This window comes from Erpetoichthys calabaricus, chromosome 3 (assembly GCF_900747795.2).
Source record: "Erpetoichthys calabaricus chromosome 3, fErpCal1.3, whole genome shotgun sequence".
Classification (NCBI taxonomy): Eukaryota; Metazoa; Chordata; class Cladistia; order Polypteriformes; family Polypteridae; genus Erpetoichthys; species Erpetoichthys calabaricus.
In genome coordinates, this window is record NC_041396.2 from 64,713,706 (window position 1) to 64,735,679 (window position 21,974).

The 21,974-nt window shown below is 35.3% G+C and overlaps 1 protein-coding gene across 1 annotated transcript in view; it reads right to left on the reverse strand.

The window, feature by feature from the left end:
- The window catches only part of taf1b (TATA box binding protein (Tbp)-associated factor, RNA polymerase I, B), a 181,575-nt gene that overhangs the window by 137,937 nt on the left and 21,664 nt on the right, over positions 1–21,974 (reverse strand). Inside the window, exons 7-8 of the mRNA XM_028796877.2 lie at positions 20,451–20,616; positions 5,068–5,167 (exon numbers count right to left, since the gene is read on the reverse strand). Coding sequence (XP_028652710.2) covers positions 5,068–5,167; positions 20,451–20,616 — 266 coding nt within the window. The remainder of the gene's footprint in view (positions 1–5,067; positions 5,168–20,450; positions 20,617–21,974) is intronic.

Genomic DNA, 21,974 nt, shown 5'->3' on the forward strand with positions numbered 1-21,974 from the left:
GAGCAGGTTAAGAATTGCTTAACACTAGAATTACCAGAGCCTACGAAAAAACTCGTAGATCCGTCCCACCTTAAATCGCTCCACACTTCTCCATCAGCATCTTTTGTCCTGTAAATGCATTGTGATAAGCAGCCTACTATCACATCCCCCAATGCCGCACAGTTTTCTCAGCTCAAATCTGTTTACCTGCGTGTCAGTTGCTTGGAGTTGTATAGAGTGAGAAGTCAAGCAAAATGACACCTTTTATAAATACTATATCGTTATTTGGAACACATGCATTTCGTGTGTGTTCCGTGTCTACAACGATCTATGTAAACACATCGTTAAAACAGAAACGTTTTTCATGTTTTAGTAATAATTGACAAAATGTAGACATGAAGTTTATAATGTTTGAAGCTTAAAGTCCAAATATCAAATAAACACTTTCACAACAGGTACAAATATAACAGAACAAATGCGCTCAGTCAGTCTGTAACAGCCGGTGTAAATGTGTGATACTTGTAAAGGTTAGCTTTGTTTTGTTTTTTTGTTTTTTTTATTCAGTTTCATTCTCTGTCGCGTTCACGATTCCACCCAACCCACCCTCCCCATATGACACTGCTGTTTTCACATAAAGACGCGCTATAGCTCAAATGTTATTTATTTGGATCACATAAAGACGCGCTATAGCTCAAATGTTATTTATTTGGATCACAGAAAGACGCGCTATAGCTCAAATGTTATTTATTTGGATCACATAAGTAGCCAGAATTAATGAGGTTGAAAAAGTTAAACTTACAAAATATTAAAATTTGAAGGTTTTTAAGTCTGAATACAATTAAGAATATAAGGCTGTACTACAATGAATTGTGGCTACAAACACAAACATCGAACGCATATGGAAACAAAAGGTTAATATTTTAGCAAAACACAAAAGACAACAGAGATCTTATGCCATGCATACCCTGTCATTTTATACTTCACACATCACTGCGTATTCTGTACAGGTAAAGTCATTATTGTTCCAGATAAAGCAAGATTAATATAGCATAAATAAAGAGGCTCAAATTTTGAATTGATGCTCTTGTTTAGTTCACTAAGGGAGATTCCATTTACATTTTATTTTCTCGAATTGCTCAAGGTATAGATGCCCTCTTGATCTGTATGTTAAATCTTTAAACACAGTGTTGACCATTAACAGAAAACCTGAAGAACTAAAGCTGAATGATGAAAAGTAAAGAAATAGAATTAATGATTACTTTAGGAATGGCAGGATATAAAACTGAAATGTGATATATCTGTATAATGCTTTCCTGTGCCCTTTTTAAACCACCTTGATGTAAAACATAGAAACATGAAGACTGTAGATATCACTCAAGATTTAAATTCTCTCTACAGAGAATAAAGCAGCACCACTTTCTTAAAAGGCTAAATCTGGATTATGCAGGGTGGAACTGCTTATCCTTTTATTGCTAGTACTTGACTTTACATTACTCATGTGGTCTTCCTCAAGCAAACAACAATGAGCACAGCTTGCTGTACACTTGGCTGAGTACTTTCTTATCCTTTAATAACCATTTTTAAATTGCTCTGGTAATACAAACCACAAACTGAATCCTTCCTGGCAAGAAGGATTATGCTTATACTGTGTCTGGAAGTCTTAGCTAACTAATAAACAAAATAACCAATGAAAAAAAAAATGCAGAACACTTCAAGTTCCTTTAAATATGTTTAGACAGAACATTGCTATACTGAAAAAACACTAATATTTCGTTCTATTTTTTCAGCTTAACAGAAAAACAATAATTTTACACTAGTGCTTTAAAGAATTATTAAAATTATTTCACTAGATGGAACAATCAATACTGGTCAAAAGCAAGTTATATGCATGGTTAATGGAATGAAAACCATTTGTTTATTAAAGTACCAAAATAGATTTACAGTTTTTTTCTTTTTGTTTTCTTTCAAAATGTTTGGATTAATGTTTGTCCCATAAAAATATTTTTGTAGACTGTGACCAGAACAATAGTCTACATGTAAATATAGTGGCAGTCAGCATATACAGCAAATACTTTGTAGGGCATGTTGCTACTTAGCAAAGTATAATATTTACATTAAGGATCTAGTTGTTCAAATTACTAACCATAAATAATTCTTAATGAATTCCCATTCTTTTAGTTATAGCTCTCAAACATCTAATGCATAAATATAAAAATTGATACACATTTGATTCTGGAGTATTCATTTATATTTTTAAATCCTAAACTACTTATTAATCTTACTTAATTATTCTCAGGGTAACTCATCTCCATCCCCTTGCTGCTCTTTTTTGTGGTGCAAGGGGCTATTAATGCTACAAAGAATATCTAACAGACGTTAAAATACTTGCTAAAAAAGATTATGGAAAGGATTACACAATAAAAAAATTATGAACAGAGTCCAGAAAGACTTTTGTCACATGGGGTGAACAGACGATGAACAATTGGCAAAATATAAAGAGGAGCATTTCCTTGTCAGACAAGCTCTGATGAAGTACATATTTTAAGCACGGCAATAAGGACTGAATTAACCTATTCTGCTCAAAATACCATTCAGTATGATGAAAGGGCAAATATACACAATCCATACCACAGAAATTCATAATCTGTTTAGAGATATTACCACTTGGTTTTACCCTTGTTTCACTGTAAATGAAGGTAGTGTACAATATGCTAGTATTCACCCATTTTCAACTTGCTATGTGCTATTTAGAGTTCCCTGTAAGTCACACTTAAAAATAATATTTTGTGGATTGTGTAGTGCAGATATTAATTATCATGTTTAGGTTAACACCAAAATAACATGCTATATGCACTGATCACAATTTGCCACTCTACCTTTCCCCAGGAGTCTCAGGTTTTTCTGTCATAGTCCAAACTCATGCAGTTATTTTTAATAGTGACACTAAATTCATCATTTTAATTAATTAATTTCATCAGTAGCTAATCTCACTACAGGGATGCAGGGAGCCAAAGCCTATCCCAAACACACCAAGTAGAAAGTAGCATCCAGTCTTGACTGGAGCGCCATCCTATCACAGGGGACACTTACTCAACCTCATTCATAAAATGGCCAATGATGTTCCACCAATTAACAGAAAATATGTACACCTTTGAGGTGTTGGAGGAAACTGGATTGATTTAGGGAAATCCATATGAACATGAGAAGAATAAGCAAACTCCACATAGACTGGGCCTGAGCCAGGACATAAATAAAAAAATTGGAAATTGTGAGGCAGAAAGGCTAGCTAGACAATTATCATTGAATATTTCCATACAGTTTACTCTTCTCTGAAAACTCTGCTTACACAGTTTTACACACAGAAGACGACAATACAAATGTATATAACAAACTAACATATAAAAATACATAAGCATAAATACCTATTTAAATTTTGGCATGTTCTAACTCTGTGTGTGTGTCATAAGGTAGTCATGGAAATCAGGGTTCATTCATATCACTAGTTGTTGCACAAGTAACTTCTGGCTCAAAAAAAAACCAAAAACATGTATTTGCAGGAAAATTTCTACATCTGAAAGTAAAATCAAATGATGTGGGCAGACTAAGCTGTAGTTAGTGGGCTAAGGCTTTTTTGAGAAATTTTCTTAATTAGATCTTTGTAGATGCAATGATGACTCTTCTTACAAGCTACTCTGGATAGAACACCCAGTCACCAAAAGAATGGCCTATGTTGTATGACACGGATTCCTGAGCCAATGCCTTATTTACTTGTCATCCATGGACTGCTTGATCCTGAAGCAAGAGGTGTTTTTCCAGTTTCATCAAAATGCACTGCTTTAACAGGGTCACTCAGAAAATACCAGGCTGGACAATAAAGTATTAATTTGGTATGCAATAAGTTTCCATTTTAAACTGAACTCATTTGTTTGTTGTAAACTTTTATTTAGTAAATAGGTTTCTGTTTTTTTTTTTTAATCCATTTTTACCAAACATCCACTTCCCTACTCTTATTCACACAAATGTCAAAACAGACATGCCAAGAGCTATTCAACCAACAATGGGCAAAAGGCAAGAAAGAATGGTGGAAAATAGGCCAGTTTGAAACAGAGGATACATACTCACACTCAAAATAAGTTAATTTATTCTTGCCAATACACCTAAAAGTGTTTTGATTTTTTTTTTATTTTGAATTTTTCTGAAAAGTTTTTTTTTCTGTCAAATTTACAGCTCTTCAGATATGTTTATTTTTCATCTGAACAAACATGAATATGTTTCATTTGAAGCTTATTTTAAGGCTTTATTTTTAGCGTAATTTTTAACACACCACCATTTGTGGCTTTGTTAACTATGGAATTGCCTAAGAAGTTATACCTGATCAAGTCATCAACAAGACAATAAAAATAGCTTCCTATTGGGTATCCAAATGTGTTTTGCATGTACTACTTTTCAAGTTTAAATTTGATTTTCTGGGTACGATCTCTGCTAGTCTTGACTACATTCACTTCCTGGTCCTTATGAACCTCTAACCACTTACCTTGCCAGTAACAGAACATATGAATGGACCATGGAAATACGTCCCCAAAGGAAACCAAAGAATCTTGCAAAAAAAGGGCAAATTCTATGTACAGCACACTTCAAAAGGAAATAAGACTGTGGTGGATGTGATGGAAGGCAGTAATAACTGCCCAGGATTATTATTAGTCTATGTGCTCTTTCAGCACTAAACTTCCCTATAAAAAACACACTGCATTGAGTTAGAAATGCAAATGTTTACAGTCAGACAGTTCACAGTCAGTCTTGCTATTTTACAATCTGGAAACTTCTAGCTCTTTTAGCTACTGCATGTGAACACAACAAATATCGATTCCCTACTTTCAAATGTATATTTACTTGATGAGGTATTTATTTCGAGTAAGGAAGACAGAAGCCAAGGTGGTTATACTCACCAATCATGGTTCAAGAGAATGTTGTGTTGCATGTTTATTAACAAGAATTGCATTGTATTCTGTACATGTGACAGTAAAGACCCTATACAGTCAACCTAAAAAAGAGGCACTTTACTTGTAACAGTTAAAGTAAGCTTCTTACCTGAACATAAAATATGTGCAAATCCATGCCATAAAGTTTAATTTCTTCAGGAAAAAACTGGTTCATGTTGAGATAAGGAATTTGTCCGTCAGCAACGTATCTGCAAAAAGGAAGATGGGTAGTCATTTTGTAAATGACTGAATCTTTATCCTTGCTCATCTTTAACCTTCATATAACTTGCAAAGATCTCAAAACATCCGGATCAGATGCAGGTAAAAAAAAGCCATGTTACATTTTTCAGAATGAATCAAAACAGGCAATGTGTGGTTCATATATGCACATGCTAATGAGGAAGCAAAAATGGTAACAAAAAGCACAACTACCACAGTAGGACTCTACCACAATGGTCACTTGACCACATTCACTACATCAAATTGTTCTTCCATTCGCCTCCTAATTGTTCAACTTTTGCAATTATTAAAGTAAATATGAATATGAGGGATGAATTTCATGCAGGTTTCTGTGCAGTACAGTGGTACTCAAATGGACATGTCTAATTTTGATTTGACAAAGGAAGACGAACTGGACACAATTTTACATAAGGTTAATCTTTGTCTGACGAACTGCCTGGAATAAGTCTTTTTAAAATTAAATTATGCAGCCAAAAATATGAATTATCAGTTGGATAATCATGATTTCTAATGTGATTTTTGATCTCCTGCTAGTCTAATCAAAATCAACATCTATTAGACTGAGCAAAGAAAATTGTCTCAAAATGATGCAAGATCTAGTAGAATCGAGTCCCTAGGGTCCACTTATAATATATATATATAATATATATAATATAATATAATATATATAAAATATTGAAAAGGACACCTTTTCTATGTTTAACCTAAAGAAGAACAGTGGCTGAAAAAATCATGAAGAGGTGAAAGACAGCACTAAAATCTTGGTAAAATCCACTCCAAAGGGAATATTATTGTTTATCAATGCTACTGGAATGCATTATTGCATCATTTATAACACCTCTAGTTTTGTAAATGATACAGTACCTTTTACATAACACAGGTATGCAAACATTGATAAACATTACTCTTGCTTAACCTTACATCTTAGATAAAAACATCATCACTACATACACATTGGGAACCTTCACATTTTTCAACATATCTTTGTTTCTTCTTGAGGGGGGAATACTGTAACTGTCTTCAATGCTTCTCACACCACCAAAATAAAAAGTAAATAATGTCACCATTAATGGATAATTTTTTAAATTTTATTTATGCATTTACTGGGCTTTTATAAACAGACAAATTTCCCCTTGCGGAGACAAAGTTTTATCTATCTAAGAATCTGTTCCAAACCCAATTTTATGATCAATTACTTGCATTGTATTGCCTTATTTTGAAAGAACATTAGACTTTAATATATCATCTTTAAAACAACAAGACACCATTGTTGGAGCTCTATCTAACTATCAGTTAAAACAGAGTAATTTATTAAAATTGCAGTTGAAGTCAGAAGTTTACATACACTTGGGGTGAACTCTTTAAAATACACTTTATAACCCCTCCACAGATTTTATACTAGCAAACTATAAATTTGGCATATCGCTTAAGTTATCTTTCGTGCAGAGCAAAAGTAATTTTTTCCAACAATGTTCACAGATGTAGTATTTCACTTTTTGTTGACTATATCACAATTCCAGTGGGTTACAAGTTTACATATATTTGGTTAAGTATATAAATAAGCAAGAACCTAAAAAAGGAACTGATTTATTGTATAACAGGAATACAAATGGTACGTGATGCTTCACGCGGACAGACCTGTCCTTTTGCAATAAATGTTTAGCGTGTATATGCAAACACACCTAAAAAGCACAAACAACAGTCAGGATGACATATGGAAATAATAAAAGTTTTACTGTTGCTTTAATAGTGATATTATCTTAATATGCAGCTATTGGCAAAAGTGAAATAGGTTTTGATGTGAGAGGTACATGAAAAACTTATATATGCCAAAATGACAAAGAAACCAGTATAAAATGAAGTGAAAATAAAAGATCAGAAGATGAAGGCTAGATCAAAGTGATAAATGGAAGGTGAGAGACAGAAGTGATGGAATAGGAGAGTCCATGGCCATATAATTTGTGCAATCCAAAGGCTGTTGGAAGCAAGTTCAGATAATATTCAGATGCATGAAGGACAAGGTGTTAGCAACTATCCAGGTACTGATGCAGTACATGAAAACTCCACAATAATATAATTATTTTTTAAAAACCAAAGTTCTGCTACAGTGATAATTTATGAATAAGGGAGAGGTGTGGAAATAGAATAAGTAACAAGAATGGAATGCCCAGTGAAGAAAATACAGGAAAATCTAAATACACCACTTTGGCATTGAAGAGAAACATTTTTGGCAGGCTGGGAAATGACATGCATTGCTGTACTGTATAACATCAAGGCTTATCTCACAAGGGTGGAATGAAAAATTAAGAAGGCTCAAGAAGAGAGCAAATTAGATATGCAAAACTTCAGACAGAAAAAGGAATGATGTGCTGAGCAGAGAGCTCCAATCTTGTGCCCACATACATTAGTAAGGTACTGCAAAGATAATTATCTTTCCGTGAAAGTCAGAAAGACCTATGAAATGGTGTTTGACTTTCAGAGACACAAATCTGTACATTGAGCTCTTATGGTTCTGGGAGAAAAGGTGTAAATAATGACTGAATATAAATATTTAGAAATCCACATTGTTAACCGCGTGTCTGCCTGGGGAGGTTGCCAACTGGGATCCCAAGTTGTTTCGTTGTGTAATGGGTGCGGCAACACACTTACCAGTGCATGCTTCACAACTTGACTTGACTTGATTGTTAACATTCTAAATTGAAATCGATACGTACTGTATATGTAAACAGCACCTTGTTCCCTCAGGAAACCTGACATCATGTTAGTTGATGACAGACATCCATTATAATCAGTAAAATCATTGAGGACAGTTGCCCTAAAGTCTCATACAAAATCACTTAAACAAGTTTTTTCATCCCAATGTCATTTTTTCAAGCAACAATAACAAAAAACATATGAACAGTAACAAAATCTTTGAGAATCTCAGCAAAGCAAGGTTTTTAATTTGCTTTTAACTTTAAAACTGTTTTAATACTGATTTTTTAAAATAGATTATACAAATGTTATTTCAAGATGTGAATCAGTTTCTTCTAGTTTTTATTAAATGTTTTAGCATTTACTTTCTATATGTTCTTTGCATCTTCCCTTTAGTAAATGCAACACAGCAAAACTTTATGTACACACGACTGAATATAACATTAAACCTAATTGTGGAAAATTATTGCATCATATCTGTGGTTTTTCTATTAACACTTACTAATACAGACCCCATCGTTTTAGGGAGCATTTAAAATTAATATATCCTTTTAAACAGTCCTTTATCTGTATGACAAAAACATGAAAATATCTGATACCAGGGTGATGCAATGAAGAACATGGGAAAAAAAAAAAAAGATTACCAAATCTATCCAGACTGACTTGGGAGAGAAGAGAAAAAACAGGTTTCATTGTTAAAGATTGATTCGTATGTGCCTGTTAATGCCATAGAACAGCTATTGATAACAGTAGCAAAGAAAACAGCTGCTTACTTAGCAAGATTTAAACTACATCTCTGTATCTGTGTAAACTTCACTATAATAGAGAGAGAGGTTAGGAGAGCGCACTATAATAGTAAAACCATAAAATAAGACAAATAATCAGTATTGTTTTTAGTCAATGCTCCCATCACTGCAACAAATTAAAAGCATTAACTAAAGATATAGAAAAAGGGTAATGTAGTTGGAGCTGAAACTATACTCTGCGAATGTTCTAAATTTGATGCAACACAGAACAAAAAACTATACCAAAGAAATCTTCACTACTATAGGTGTTAAACATGACAGAGTTTTGAGAAACAAGAATAATAATAATAATACATTTTATTTATATAGCGCCTTTCCCATGCTCAAGGCAGTTACAGAATATAATAAAGAGCGGCAGCGTATACAGTATATAGCATTATACAAACCAGATAAATAAATAAAGAAGATTAAGACAGTGAATTCTGAAAAAAAAAACAGACAACATAATTGATGGTCTAGCACACACACACACAGGTTACATTAGCATCTTGACAGAGAAGTAAACTGAGAGAAGGGTAATAAAGTCAAATAGAGCTAAAAGCCTTCCTGAACAGATGAGTTTTGAGTTGTTTTTTAAAAGAACTCATGGAGTCAGCTGACCTGATTAATTTTGGTAGGTCATTCCAGAGTCTGGGCGCTATACAGCTGAAGGCCCTGTCACCCATGGAGTGTAGATTAGTGAGGGGCACAACAAGATTGCCAGAGTCAGAGGACCTTAGTGGGCGGGCAGGCACATAGTGATGGAGAAGGTCACTGATGTAGTTTGGCGCGAGGTTATTTAAGGTTTTGTAAGTTATTAGTAGGATATTCGATTCTGTAAGACACAGGGAGCCAGAGGAGACGGAGCAGGATGGGTGTGATGTGCTCGCTGCTGCTGGTTCGAGTAAGGACTCTTGCAGCTGAGTTTTGAATAAGCTGGAGCTGTGATATAAGATTAGAAGGGGCACCTGCCAGTAGGGAATTACAATAATCGATGCGGGATGTGATAAAAGCATGGACAAGCTTCTCAGCGTTAGAAAAGGAGAGGAAGGAGCGAACACGGGATATGTTATGGAGGTGAAAGTAAGAAATTTTCTTAATGTGATTTATGTGGGCAGAATAAGAGAGGGAGGAATCAAAAATGACACCAAGATTTTTTACAGTAGAGGCAGGTCTGATGAGATCACTGCCAAGATAGACTGGGAAGAAGCTCATTTTATTAAGTTGCACTTTAGTCCCAATTTGCAGGAGTTCAGTTTTATTGCAATTTAATTTTAAAGAGTTCTGCTCCATCCAGGTTTTAATTTCACTAAGGCAGGTTGTGAGCTGAGAAAGCTCTGATGAAGTTCCACTTTTAACATTGAAATAGAGTTGAGTATCATCTGCATAAAAATGATAACCCAATCCATAGCTACGGATAATAAGGCCAAGGGGAAGCATGTAAATACAGAAAAGCAGAGGACCGAGGACAGAGCCTTGAGGGACTCCTTGTGTGACTGGCGCTGAGCTGGATCTGCTCTTGCCAAGACTAACAAACTCTTGCCTATCAGTCAGATAGGACTTGAACCACTGGAGGGCAGTGCCAGAGATACCCTTGGGTTATCGTGGCCACTTTCTATTATTCTGTCGTAATGGGTGTTCTTGAAGAAGAGTGTTTTGTGTTGTTGGGAATAAATGAAAACTACTACTACTAATAAGAATGTTTCTATATCAAGAAACATAAATATTAGATTTACCTTCAAGTGAATAATGCTGTATGCATGAAATATATTTTACCAATTTATGAAGTTAATGTGCAATCCTAAAAAACAAATCTGTCTTTTCCAAAAGAAACTAACTTATAACTGAGATACATAGAGCTAAGAGCAGTATCACAGATACAGAGGTAGGAATCATGTCACTATTATAACAAAATATATTGTAAATTTAAGCTATGCACATGAGTGGCCAGTACTAAACAGATCAACAGGCCAAACACTAGCTGAGACACATGTCACATGTAATCAAAGCAATTGTTCAGTTAATGCAAAGTTAAAAATTACACTGATTTCAGGGAGTAACTGTCTGAACAAGCAAACTAGCAAAACTTGACAAGCAAACCATACAACTAATGGCTCAACTGTTATGACATCAGTGTTTCACTTATTGCACTAATCCAGCAGATGGAGGTGTTCTGGGAAGAATTCACAATTTATTTACCAGTATATTTAAATTATCATCTTTAGTATATTACATTTTGACTTTTCAGCTTATCAGATGAAAGACACCCATTTTTAGGTTGTATTATGTTATGAAGACAATGGAATCCTTGTTAATACTTTCCAATTTCTAACCTGCCTTTCTAATTACAATTCTAGAAGAGCAATTTTCTATTCTTGACAAGTTTCAGTCAGGTTTTAGAGCAAACCATAGTAAAGAAGCTGCACTTGTTAAAGTAGTAAATGATTTGCAGGTTAATGTGGACAAAGGCCATATATCTGTTCTTGTTCTCTTAGACTTGAGTGCAGCATCTGACACCATTGACCAAAGTATTCCTATATATTGCCGTAGACAATGGGTGGGCTTCCTCAGCAGTGTCTTAAATTGGTTTCAGTCTTATTTAACAGTGAAATTTCTTTGCTAGTTTTGTCGATTATACTTCGGAGATCCACGATATTATATAGTATATGGTGTTCCACAAGGATCTATTCTGGGTCAGCTGCCTTTTTCAAACTACATGCTTCCATTAGGCCAGATTATCTCAAAACACAAGGTGAATTACCACAGCTATGCAGATGACACACAGCTTTATTTATATATCAGATGACCCTGATGCTCTTGGCTCTCTGACCCAATGTCTTAGCAGTATTTCCAAACAGATAATAATAATAATAACAATAATTAGTTACATTTATATAGAGTTTTTCTCACTACTCAAAGTGCTTAGACAGAGTGGGACCACATCAACCACCACCAATGTGTAGCACCCATCTGGATGATGCAATGGCAGCCATTATTGCCAGTATGCACACCATACATTGGCTATTAGGCAGTGAAAGAGTTGAGAAAGACAGCCAATTATAGACAGAAGATAATGAGGGGGCCAGAATGGATAAGGCAGTGATGGGAAATTGAGCCAGGACATCAAGATAAACCATATTCTTTTCAAAAGATGGCCAGGGACCTTTAATGACCAAAAGAGTCAGGACCTCAGTTTTACATCTCATCCAAATGACGGCGTCACATCTAGAGCACAGTGTCCCTGTCACTACACTGGGGTAGGATCCACACACGGACCACAAGGTAAGCGCCACCTTCTGGTCTCACCAACACCTCTACGAGCAGCAGCCCAAGCTTTTCCTGGATGGTCTCCCATCCAAGTTCTGACTGGGCCCGAATATGTTTAGTTTCAAGTGGATGACCTGTTCTGAAGCGCATGAGAAATAACTTTGTCAAACTAAATAAGGAAAAAACAGAAATCTTAGTAACTAGCAAATATGGAAATAGTGAGGGTATTAGAAATAAACTTGATCCCTTAGATTTCAAAGTCAACTTTGTCGGGCTAGATCCATAAGCAGCACACAAGCCTGTATACAGAAGGTCAGTTTTCACACCTTGTACAAGCAGGAAGTTTAAAGAGCATCCCTCGGTCTCAAAGATAAACATGAGGTTTATTGGACTAAATGACCTGTTCCCAATTTTCCTCATGATTTAATTTTTATTAAAATACAATGTGTTTATTATGACAAAGGTTCAACATGATGTATTTGTATTTTTAAGTCTTGGTAAAACTGCTTATGAATTAAATTGCCAAGAAGAAGAACTTTCATAGATGCTGTGATAATTCATACTGGGATCCTATGACAGTTCTAATTGAAACAGATGAATATTCATTAGCTGATGCCTGCAGATTCAGCATTTTTTAATTTAAATAACATTTAAAATCAGAATATTACAAGGAACTGCAGTGCATAAGGGTTTAATCTTTTTACTGTGCCAACTAAAGAAGACCATTATGAGAAGGGCCAAAGAACCCTAACCTTTCACACAGAAAAAGAAAAAAAAACTGTCAACCTCTTGCTCTGTAGGCTCCATAATGCAAGATCTCATGCATATCTGAAGTGAGAGTTCAAGAGGGCGTGAACTGCCGAGAGGTAAATGGGTGGGGTCCATGCCATCTGCCCGGAGGATTCAACCCGGCGGGCCACCTGGGTCGGCGGATCGTCACCGGGTATCTCAGTTATAAGTTAACCAACAATCTCTAGTATCACCCTTACACAGTGGCATACTGATGTATTTAACTAATAATCTATAAAAAAATATATCAATTGAAACTTGGAAGCCAGATTTTTTTTTCAGGGCCTTATATTACATTTTTCACTTGGTAGCATAGCTGCCCCTCATTCCTAAGGGATGCAAAACATCAAAGAAAATGAGCACAAATTAAACAAAACATTGGTAACAGTAAAAACCATTAACAAAACATAAACCGTGTGATACAAAATTTTGATTCTTTCACATGTAAAACATTTAGTATGAGACAAGGACTTGAAATTTGTCTCTTTTTCTCAGTAAGCTGTTTGGATGCTCTTTGTCTAAACCTCACTAGATCTTCCTTTGCCCACAGATAAGTACATAAGAAATTTAACAAACAAGAGGAGACAATTCAGTCCATCAAGCCTGTTTGTTTAGCTAATAACTAAGCTGTAGTCATGAAGCTAACTGTAAGGCCTCATAAATTTGATTAAGTGGTTTTGAAAATATTAATGTTACTTCCTGATATAAGCCAAGACAAGATACTTAAGTAACGATTATCATTTTGCAAAATTTGCCTGGGTTAAAATTGATGCCAATATAGTTAATGTTATATTTTTCTGTTTACGAAGATAATATGAACAAGACCAAGGAGTTTACAATGCATGCTGGAGCAGGAATTAATCATCCTAGATGATACAGCTTTCTACCCAGGTTACATTTTATAATCTAAAAGAAAATGTTATCTTTGTCATGAAATTGATGTTAAACCACAATGAACTTCAAAAATCACAAAACTGGGTTGGGCCTTGTACAACAATGAAACTTGCTCATTTATTATCTGACTAAAAAAGTACTTGTGGATTAACCATACAGAAGTTTTATAATGAAGTTTATCCAATAAAAAATCCATACAAAATGCATTTTTTAATGAAAGAATACATACAATCTAGTGGTTTTGTAACCCCTTGCCACATTATTTTTTTGTAAGAAACTATAATTTGATCAGTACTTGACCTCTACCACTGTGAAATTATCCTTGTCTTGGTATTATTATACACATAAATACCGCATAAACACACACATTGTATATAACAAAATAAAAGTATTAACTGTGGAAGAACACAGTTTGAAATGTAAAATACAGAAATACAGAACTGCTCTCATTATTTTCTATGAAAATTAACTGATAATGCCCTTTATGTTATATAAACCCTACATTAAACAACTGACAAAAATTATTCTGTCACTTCTTCAGAAAAGAAATAATTGGTATAAATAGTCTGATAAGCAGTTTCTATTAGACTAAACTGAACAATTCTTCCCAATGTTATTTAGCTCTTAAACAATTAAAGAGACTTACAATTAGTACTACCACTTTATTAGATACATACACAAACAACTACAAAGACATACTTAATAACATAATGTAATAATTTTGAAGCAGATCTTCGTGTGTTAAATAACATTCTATAGGAAGAGACTGGTGTTTACAATGGACAGCCATCTTTAAGTTAGAAAGCAGAAAGTGGGGCATTGGTGGTACAAAGACAGATTATGAGAACCAGGAATATTACCTTTTGTAAATTCACTGGATGTATTTGAGAAAGACTACTCCAATGCTGAAATTATACTCACTGATAAAGTCCACAAGAGTAATTTCATTTTAGGATATACTCTGCATATATTTTTTGATTTTGTGAATAGAAATGCTACATAAGAATTATAGATTTACTGATGATTCAACCAGACTCTTTATAGGTAGGGCATTTTTTCAGACCACTAGCACAATAATTTCTTCCGTGTTTCACTATATGTTCATTTTCTATTTTAGCACTATTATATTTACAGAGTGCCTTTGTTGTCATGTGATTAGTGAAGTAGTGTCATTTTACAAAGTCCACAAGTAACAGATGTGTGTGCATATTATTTTAATTCAAGTTGCTTTATTCTTGACATCAAACAAGGTTTTCATTTGGGCCTCTTCAACTGTTACATATTTCTAAAAAATAATTACTATACATATAACATGGGAAATAAGTTGTATACAGTGCCTTGATAAAGGCACTTTTTTCACATAAACGACTGTCACAGCTAGAGATTTTTTCTATCAATTGGGCTGGAGATTTTTATTGCAAAATTAAAAACAATTGATATTTCAGTTTTTGCAGGTTAATTCTTCAAAACAGTTCTGTACGTCATTGAACTCTCTCTCACTGCTATTACTGTAAGTCTTTTGTGCTAAATAATTTTGCAGAACATGATAAAGCAAAATTGCTCAAGCTGTGCCAGGTTAGAGGGTGATGGGCAGTGCACAGCAATTTTTAGGTCTCATCCTAGATACTTAATGGGGTTATGGTCAGGACACTTGACTAGGCAACTCAATTACTTCAGTTTTCTTCACTGTTATTCTGGCAGAACTATTTGGGTCACTGTTTTGTTAAAAGGCAAACATACTCGCTGATTTAAACTTTCTGGCAAAGGGGAGCAGGTTTTGTCTATATTGTTCAGCATTCATCTTCCAGTGTATCCTGACTAGACAGCTAGTCCCAGCTAAAATGAATTCCAATAACATGATGGTGCCACTACATATTTCAGTGGGGAAGATGTTAACCTGGATTATCGTGCTACATTTTCGCAGTACCGTGCAAGTGATATTTTACAAATTCTTTAAGGAGTAGCAAAAATAAATTTATTTCCCAAATAGGTCCTTTTTGTGCAATGCAGTGGATATTTGTTTTCATTTTTTTCAATGAACACCCTCCCCTATTGCAGTCACAGTGACAACTAGCATCACAGTAGCCTTTCTGACAAATGGCTTTCTTGTTCAGGGATTAAGTTTAGAGGGCTGGCATGACCTAAACAGTTTGGCTGTAGTTTAATTTTTTTCTACTTCCATATGATGAATTGCATTGGGCTTAGAAGTATGTTTAATGCCTTTGAGAGAGTCTTGTACCCTTTCCTCTGATGCATGCCTCTCCATAATTGCACCTCTTACTTGTTTTAAATGTCTTTTTGGTCATCATTTTGCTTTGCTTTGTGGAAAATCTCCAACACATTGTGGGACCTCAGTGGGAGAGGAAATATTTATCATCATAAATTAATTGAGAAAAGGTGATCTGTTTCCTACACTGGTGGAGACCATCAACAAATTGGTTGTGATCTTTAGCTAATATAGAGGACCCAAGCAAAATTAGTTTTTAAATTTAGGAAACGGTATGATTATTCCTCTTTCAGTAAATTATAAAAAGATTTCTCTTTTAAAGGACATGGCTATTCCTAAAAAAAATGTTTTCTTGTGAAATCTACATTCACCTAGCACAGTGGGAAAAGCAGTTTTAATATTTAATTTGTCCACTTCATTATGACACTTCTACTACATTGCTTGGGGTAAGAGTTGTAACACTTGCATGCATAGAAAAAATGTTTGTGCGTATGCACATTTTCATGCAAATATTAGGAATTATAAAAGAAAACTTGATGGGAAAGCTTGCCTGTATTTACAGCAACTCTGAAGTATGCTTAAACACCCTAGATCAAGTAGGGAAATGCAGTCTAACCAGATAAATGACAACTCATGATCATAATTTTGTTCAGCTAGCTGTTATTATAATGTGTGTTAACGTATTAAACCTCAGAAGTTATGAATATGATCTACAGACTATTTTACATCCCTTTTAAGAGGGCCTATACCACATATTTTAACTGAATAACTTTTTTTTTGGTTTATATAGGCTCCTTATTGTCACTTCTCAGGGTACAGGCCAACAAGTCAGAAATATCTCAGACAAGCTTCTGCTTCATCAAGCCCGATGTGCTGGAATTCATTAACCAACAGACAAGACGCTACATTCAGTTTTCATAAAAACTGGCAATTTGCAGCCATGTTCGGTTTTGCTAATGCAACTGGATGACTTTAATACACTCATGTTGCAATAAGGGCACCTTGTGAGAATTAAACTGCTTTGTTAGTTGTAAACAGCTTCATTCTATTAACTTGTAAGTCATCAGTGATGCCAAGATGAGATTGCCCATGACTCATTTATTTTGAGGCAAATTAGTGCTGGAAGATGACGTACATGTTGGCTGGCTGGTAAGAAAAATGAGCTCAAACCACCTTCTTTCAGAATAGGGCGGCTGCTATCAGCAGTCAGTTTCCACCCTTAGTGCCACATTATGCTTCCAGAAAAGCATCACATTCTTTCTCCACATTCTCTTCACTTTCTGCCACTGATGTTTCCAACCTCCTCTCCAATCACCCCACTACCTGTCCACTTGGCCCTATTTCCTCACATTTCCTTCAAGCCAAATCCCCTTCACTCATTTCTACAATTACACACATTATTAACACTTCAGCTCAGAAACATTTCCTAACATTGTCAAACACGCGGATAACCCAACTTCTTAAAAAAACAATACTGAATCCATCCTGAGTTAACAATTACAGGCCTGCCTGTCCCTTTGGCTTTCTTTCTTGAACATGCAGTTCCTAACCAGGTCTCTTCCTTCCATGTACAGAATGGATTGCTCTATACCAAACAGTCTGGCTTCAACAGGAACCACTTGAATGAGACTGCTCTACTGACTGTGGTCGACCAGCTTTGATTTGCTAGAGTTACCAACATGTTATCAGTCCTGATCCTTCTAGATCTCTCCTCTCTTTGACACAGTCAACCACGATATCCTTCTTGCCAGCCTCTCTGATCTTGGCATTACTGGGACTTGCTCTCAGATGGTCTACATCCTGGGGACATCCTACAGCATGTCCTGGCAAGGTGAGGTGTCAAGGGTGCATTAGACATGCACAGGGGTGCCCCAAGGATCAGTATTTCTGTACACCACCTTGCTGGGCTCCATCGTCCAATTCCCACCTGAAGACAACATGATATCAGCTACAGTCTCTGTCTCTCTTACTGATATCTCAGCATGGATAAAGGACCACCATCTACAGCTCAACCTGGCAAAAATCGAGCTTCTACTGATCCCAGCCAGCCAGTCTGTTCAATTCCCCTGCTCTGTACAGCTTAGCTCACTGTCGCAAAAACCTTCTAATTCAGTACACAACCTTAGGGTGGAGATTGATGAACAGCTATCTTTTTCTGGTTACATTTCTACTGTTTCTCATTCATTCAGGTTCACGCTGTACAACATTCTCAAGATCAGACCTTATCTGATGAAATATGCAGCACGATTTGTGGTCCTGGCTTTGTTCTTGTCACGTCTGGACTACTGCAACTCACTTCTGGCAGGAGTACCTGAATGTGCTATCAAACCGCTACAGATATTCCAGAATGCAGCAGCCCATCTTGTACTTAACCAGCCGAGATGGGCACATGTCACACCTCTCTTCAGGTCGCTACACTAGTTCCCTGTAGCAGCATGCATTAAGTTCAGATCCCTGATGCTTGCCTACAGAGTAGTCAATGGGTCAGCACCTGCATATATGGAGACACTGGTGAGGTGCTGTGCTCCTTTTCGCCTACTCAGTCGTCTTGTGATGCCGCCTCTCCGTGGCATCAAACCTCAATCCAGACTCTTTTCCTGTGTAGTTCCTAGTTGGTGGAACGAGCTGCCCACCTCTATCAGAACTGCTGACTCCCTGAATGAATTTTAAGAAGCGACTGAAAATCCATATGTACTGTGAATATTTGTCTAGTTGATTTAAAAAAAATAAATAAATGTGATCTTTCACATTGTTGGTTGATTTGTTGTTACATTAAGTTTATTTGATTTATCAATTATTAAACTATAATTGTAAATGTATTAGATATTACATTATTGTCCTTGTGACAATCAACTTTTGTTACCTGTCCTACTACTGTACACTTGCAGAAAAAACAGAACCAAGACTAATGTTACTGTTTCTGTTAATTGCTTTGGTTAAAAGCATCTGTAATCAAATAAATGTAAATGTAATGTGCCAAATTACAGCTGACCGAGTTGAGGCAATTCATACTTATGACCGAGAAACATAGGAAAATAATAGGGTATAAATGCTCTTGAAATTACCAAAATCAGCTATAGCAATAAATCTTTCATTATTATTATTATTATTTCACAGGGTGTCAGGTTTCTGACTCTTGGAGGTCCCTTTAATATTTGTTTTGATTGGTTCTGCTCCACATGGCTAATTCTTATGTATTCAGCCCGTAACGCCTTCCTTATACCAGTGTTTCACAACCTTTATGGTTTGGCAGGAAACAGTGGTGAATTATGCTAGACAGAAAATTTCCTTTCTTCCTGCTTTTTTAGGAACTCTTTGCAGAAATGTCATGTGTACCATTTTTAAAAACAGTGGCAATAGTGTTAATGTTTCAGTTGGTACACTTGTGATTTGGGTGATTAAGTGAACAATAATGGTAGAGGTAAGGAGGATAATTTAAATTTGAGTATCTATTCACTTAAGTGACTGATGAACATAGCCTCAGAACAAATATTTTAAAACTTCATAGAACTGACAAAAGGGAAACATGAGTTTTGCACAGTTCTTATAGGCATTGGGACAGGAGTAAAAACAAACAAAAAAAAAAACTGTGTTGCTTTAATAAACTTCCAACTTTAAACCCAACTTCTGGCTGAAGTATACTTATTCAATGCACATACCCAATATATGAGAATAAAGCCAAGACATCACACTCAGACCTCAGTTCACACAAGGAAATGTTACTATACAAAAGATTCTTTAGGTATGATTATTAGCAACATTGGAACTTAACCCAATAAAACAAAAATGTAATAACTAAGATAAGAAAAAAGGGGGTTTGATTACCAAACATTAACAGATAAAGTTTCACCATCTCACTTGTGTTCAGATCATCAGCTTACCTTTGAGATTAACTGCGATATTGTCACAGCTTCACCATAAAATAAATTTATACCAAAAAAGAATATTGAAAATAAACTATTTTAAAGTGCAGACACTGCAAAAAAGTTCAAATTTCCATTTTTGTACCGATGTAATATATATATATATATATATATATATATATATAACATCATCCATCTGTCAGAGAACATTTTTCCATAACTAGTATTTTGTGATAAAGGTATGCAAGGTCTCCTTTGAAAGTGAGTATAGAGCAAAAAGAATATGCACAGAGTATGCAAAAATACAAATATTCATAATGAAAATAATAAAGGAAATAAATTTAAAATGAGAATACAGAATGTGTCTTCATTGCATGCAAACACAAGAAAGGTTTAATAAATATATATATGCGCAATAAGATTATGCAATAAAATGTAATAAAAATCAGGCAATTTGTGACTGCTAGATACTTGATTGTACAGGAGAGCTTTCTCCCAACACCTGGCCGCAAACTTTTCTTCTTAAATAATTTTAGTGTTTTAAAACATACATACACATACACTACAGTAACTTCACTCTTCCTTAAGCATGTGGAAGAACCTACATTATAGCCAAAGATATTGTTCACCTTTTCATGCAATGGTTCTCTTCATATATCATTTATAACTTAAAACACACATACTCAAACTGCATCTTTTTTGTTGGAATTTGTAAATCTTGTTGTTTACTTACTTCAGAAGCTCAGACAGTGTCATAGACTCTCTAAGCCACAGCAAAGATAGATAGCAAAAAGCCAGAGTCATTGGCATACTCATATACATCTGATTTCCCTTCCTAAAGGATTTATAAAGGCTTCCATCAATGGAACCAGAAAACAGAGATGTATTATCATCAAAATCTGCAAGAAGGGGAAAAAAGTTAATGAAGACTGTTACTGTTTTGTGCTTACATGAATAAGAAAGCTTTTTTGTTTAAACAGAAAAATACCAAACTCAAAACTTAAGCCTGTTATGAGATGATGATGTGCCGATTAGTTTTTGAGCCAAATTGTGCAAAAGAAAGATGCACTTTAGAGGAACCCTCAAATACCATAATTCTGCAATTAATTATGAATTTCTCTTGTCAATTGCTATCGTAATGACCTATTTTATGATCAGAAAGATCAGCATCAGAGCAGTAAATAATTACTGAACTGTTGTAGAATAGTTCGGATAACTTGGTTCCTAGATGCAAAGTCTACTGACGCTCACGTCTGAATTTTTGTTTTCCTTCAGCCATTCAGGAGTGGATTTGCTCTTGTAATTTGGATTGTTGTCCTACTGCATAACCCAATTGAGTTTGCACTTCAGAGCACAGACTAATGATTGGACTTTCTCCTTCAGTATCTTCTGGTAGACAGTTGCAATTCACACTTTCCTCAGTTGTGGCAAGTAGCCCAGTTCCTGAAACAGCAAAGCATCCACATACCTCCATTCTAACACCACCATGGTTTATCTGTGGCCACGTTGTTCTTATTGTGGAAAGATACATTAGGCTTTATGTCAGAAGTAACAAGACCCACGCTATTCAAAAATTTCCACCTTTAACTCAGTCCACGGAATATTATAAAATAAGTTTTGAGGGTAATCAAGGTATTTTTTGGCAAATAATACACAAGTCTATGTTTCTCTTGTTTAGCAGTGTTTTTTAATTTGCAACTCTCCCTTGGATATCATTATTGACCAGGGTCTTTCTAATGGTGGAATCATGAACACTGATATTAACTGAGCTGACAGATGTCTGCAGTTTCTTCTACGACTTCCCAAATGAGTTACCTAAGTGCTCTTGGAGTCATTTTGTTCGGCCAGCCACAAATTTACCACTGTTCCAAGTTTTCTCCATTTGGAGATGATGGCTCGCATAGTGGTTCACTAGGGTACCAGGGCTTTAGAGTTTGCTTTATAGCCCTTTCCCAAATGACACATTTCAGTAAACTTCTTTCTTGATTCTTCTGGAATTTCGTTCGATTGAGACATGTTGTGCTGCTTATAGTGACATTTTAGACAATGTCACAATGCTGGAAAGGTTCTATTTAAGTTATTTTTAGATTCAGAAAGGTCTGCAGCAATCACGAATGGTTGTGTACAGTCTAATTTAACCCGCTGTTTAAATTTGGTTCGTTGGTTGACTGAGCACCTAGGGGGCAAATATTTTTTCAAATGGATGCTATGGGTTTTTGGAATCAGGTAGCGTCAAATACTTTTTCACAGCATTACA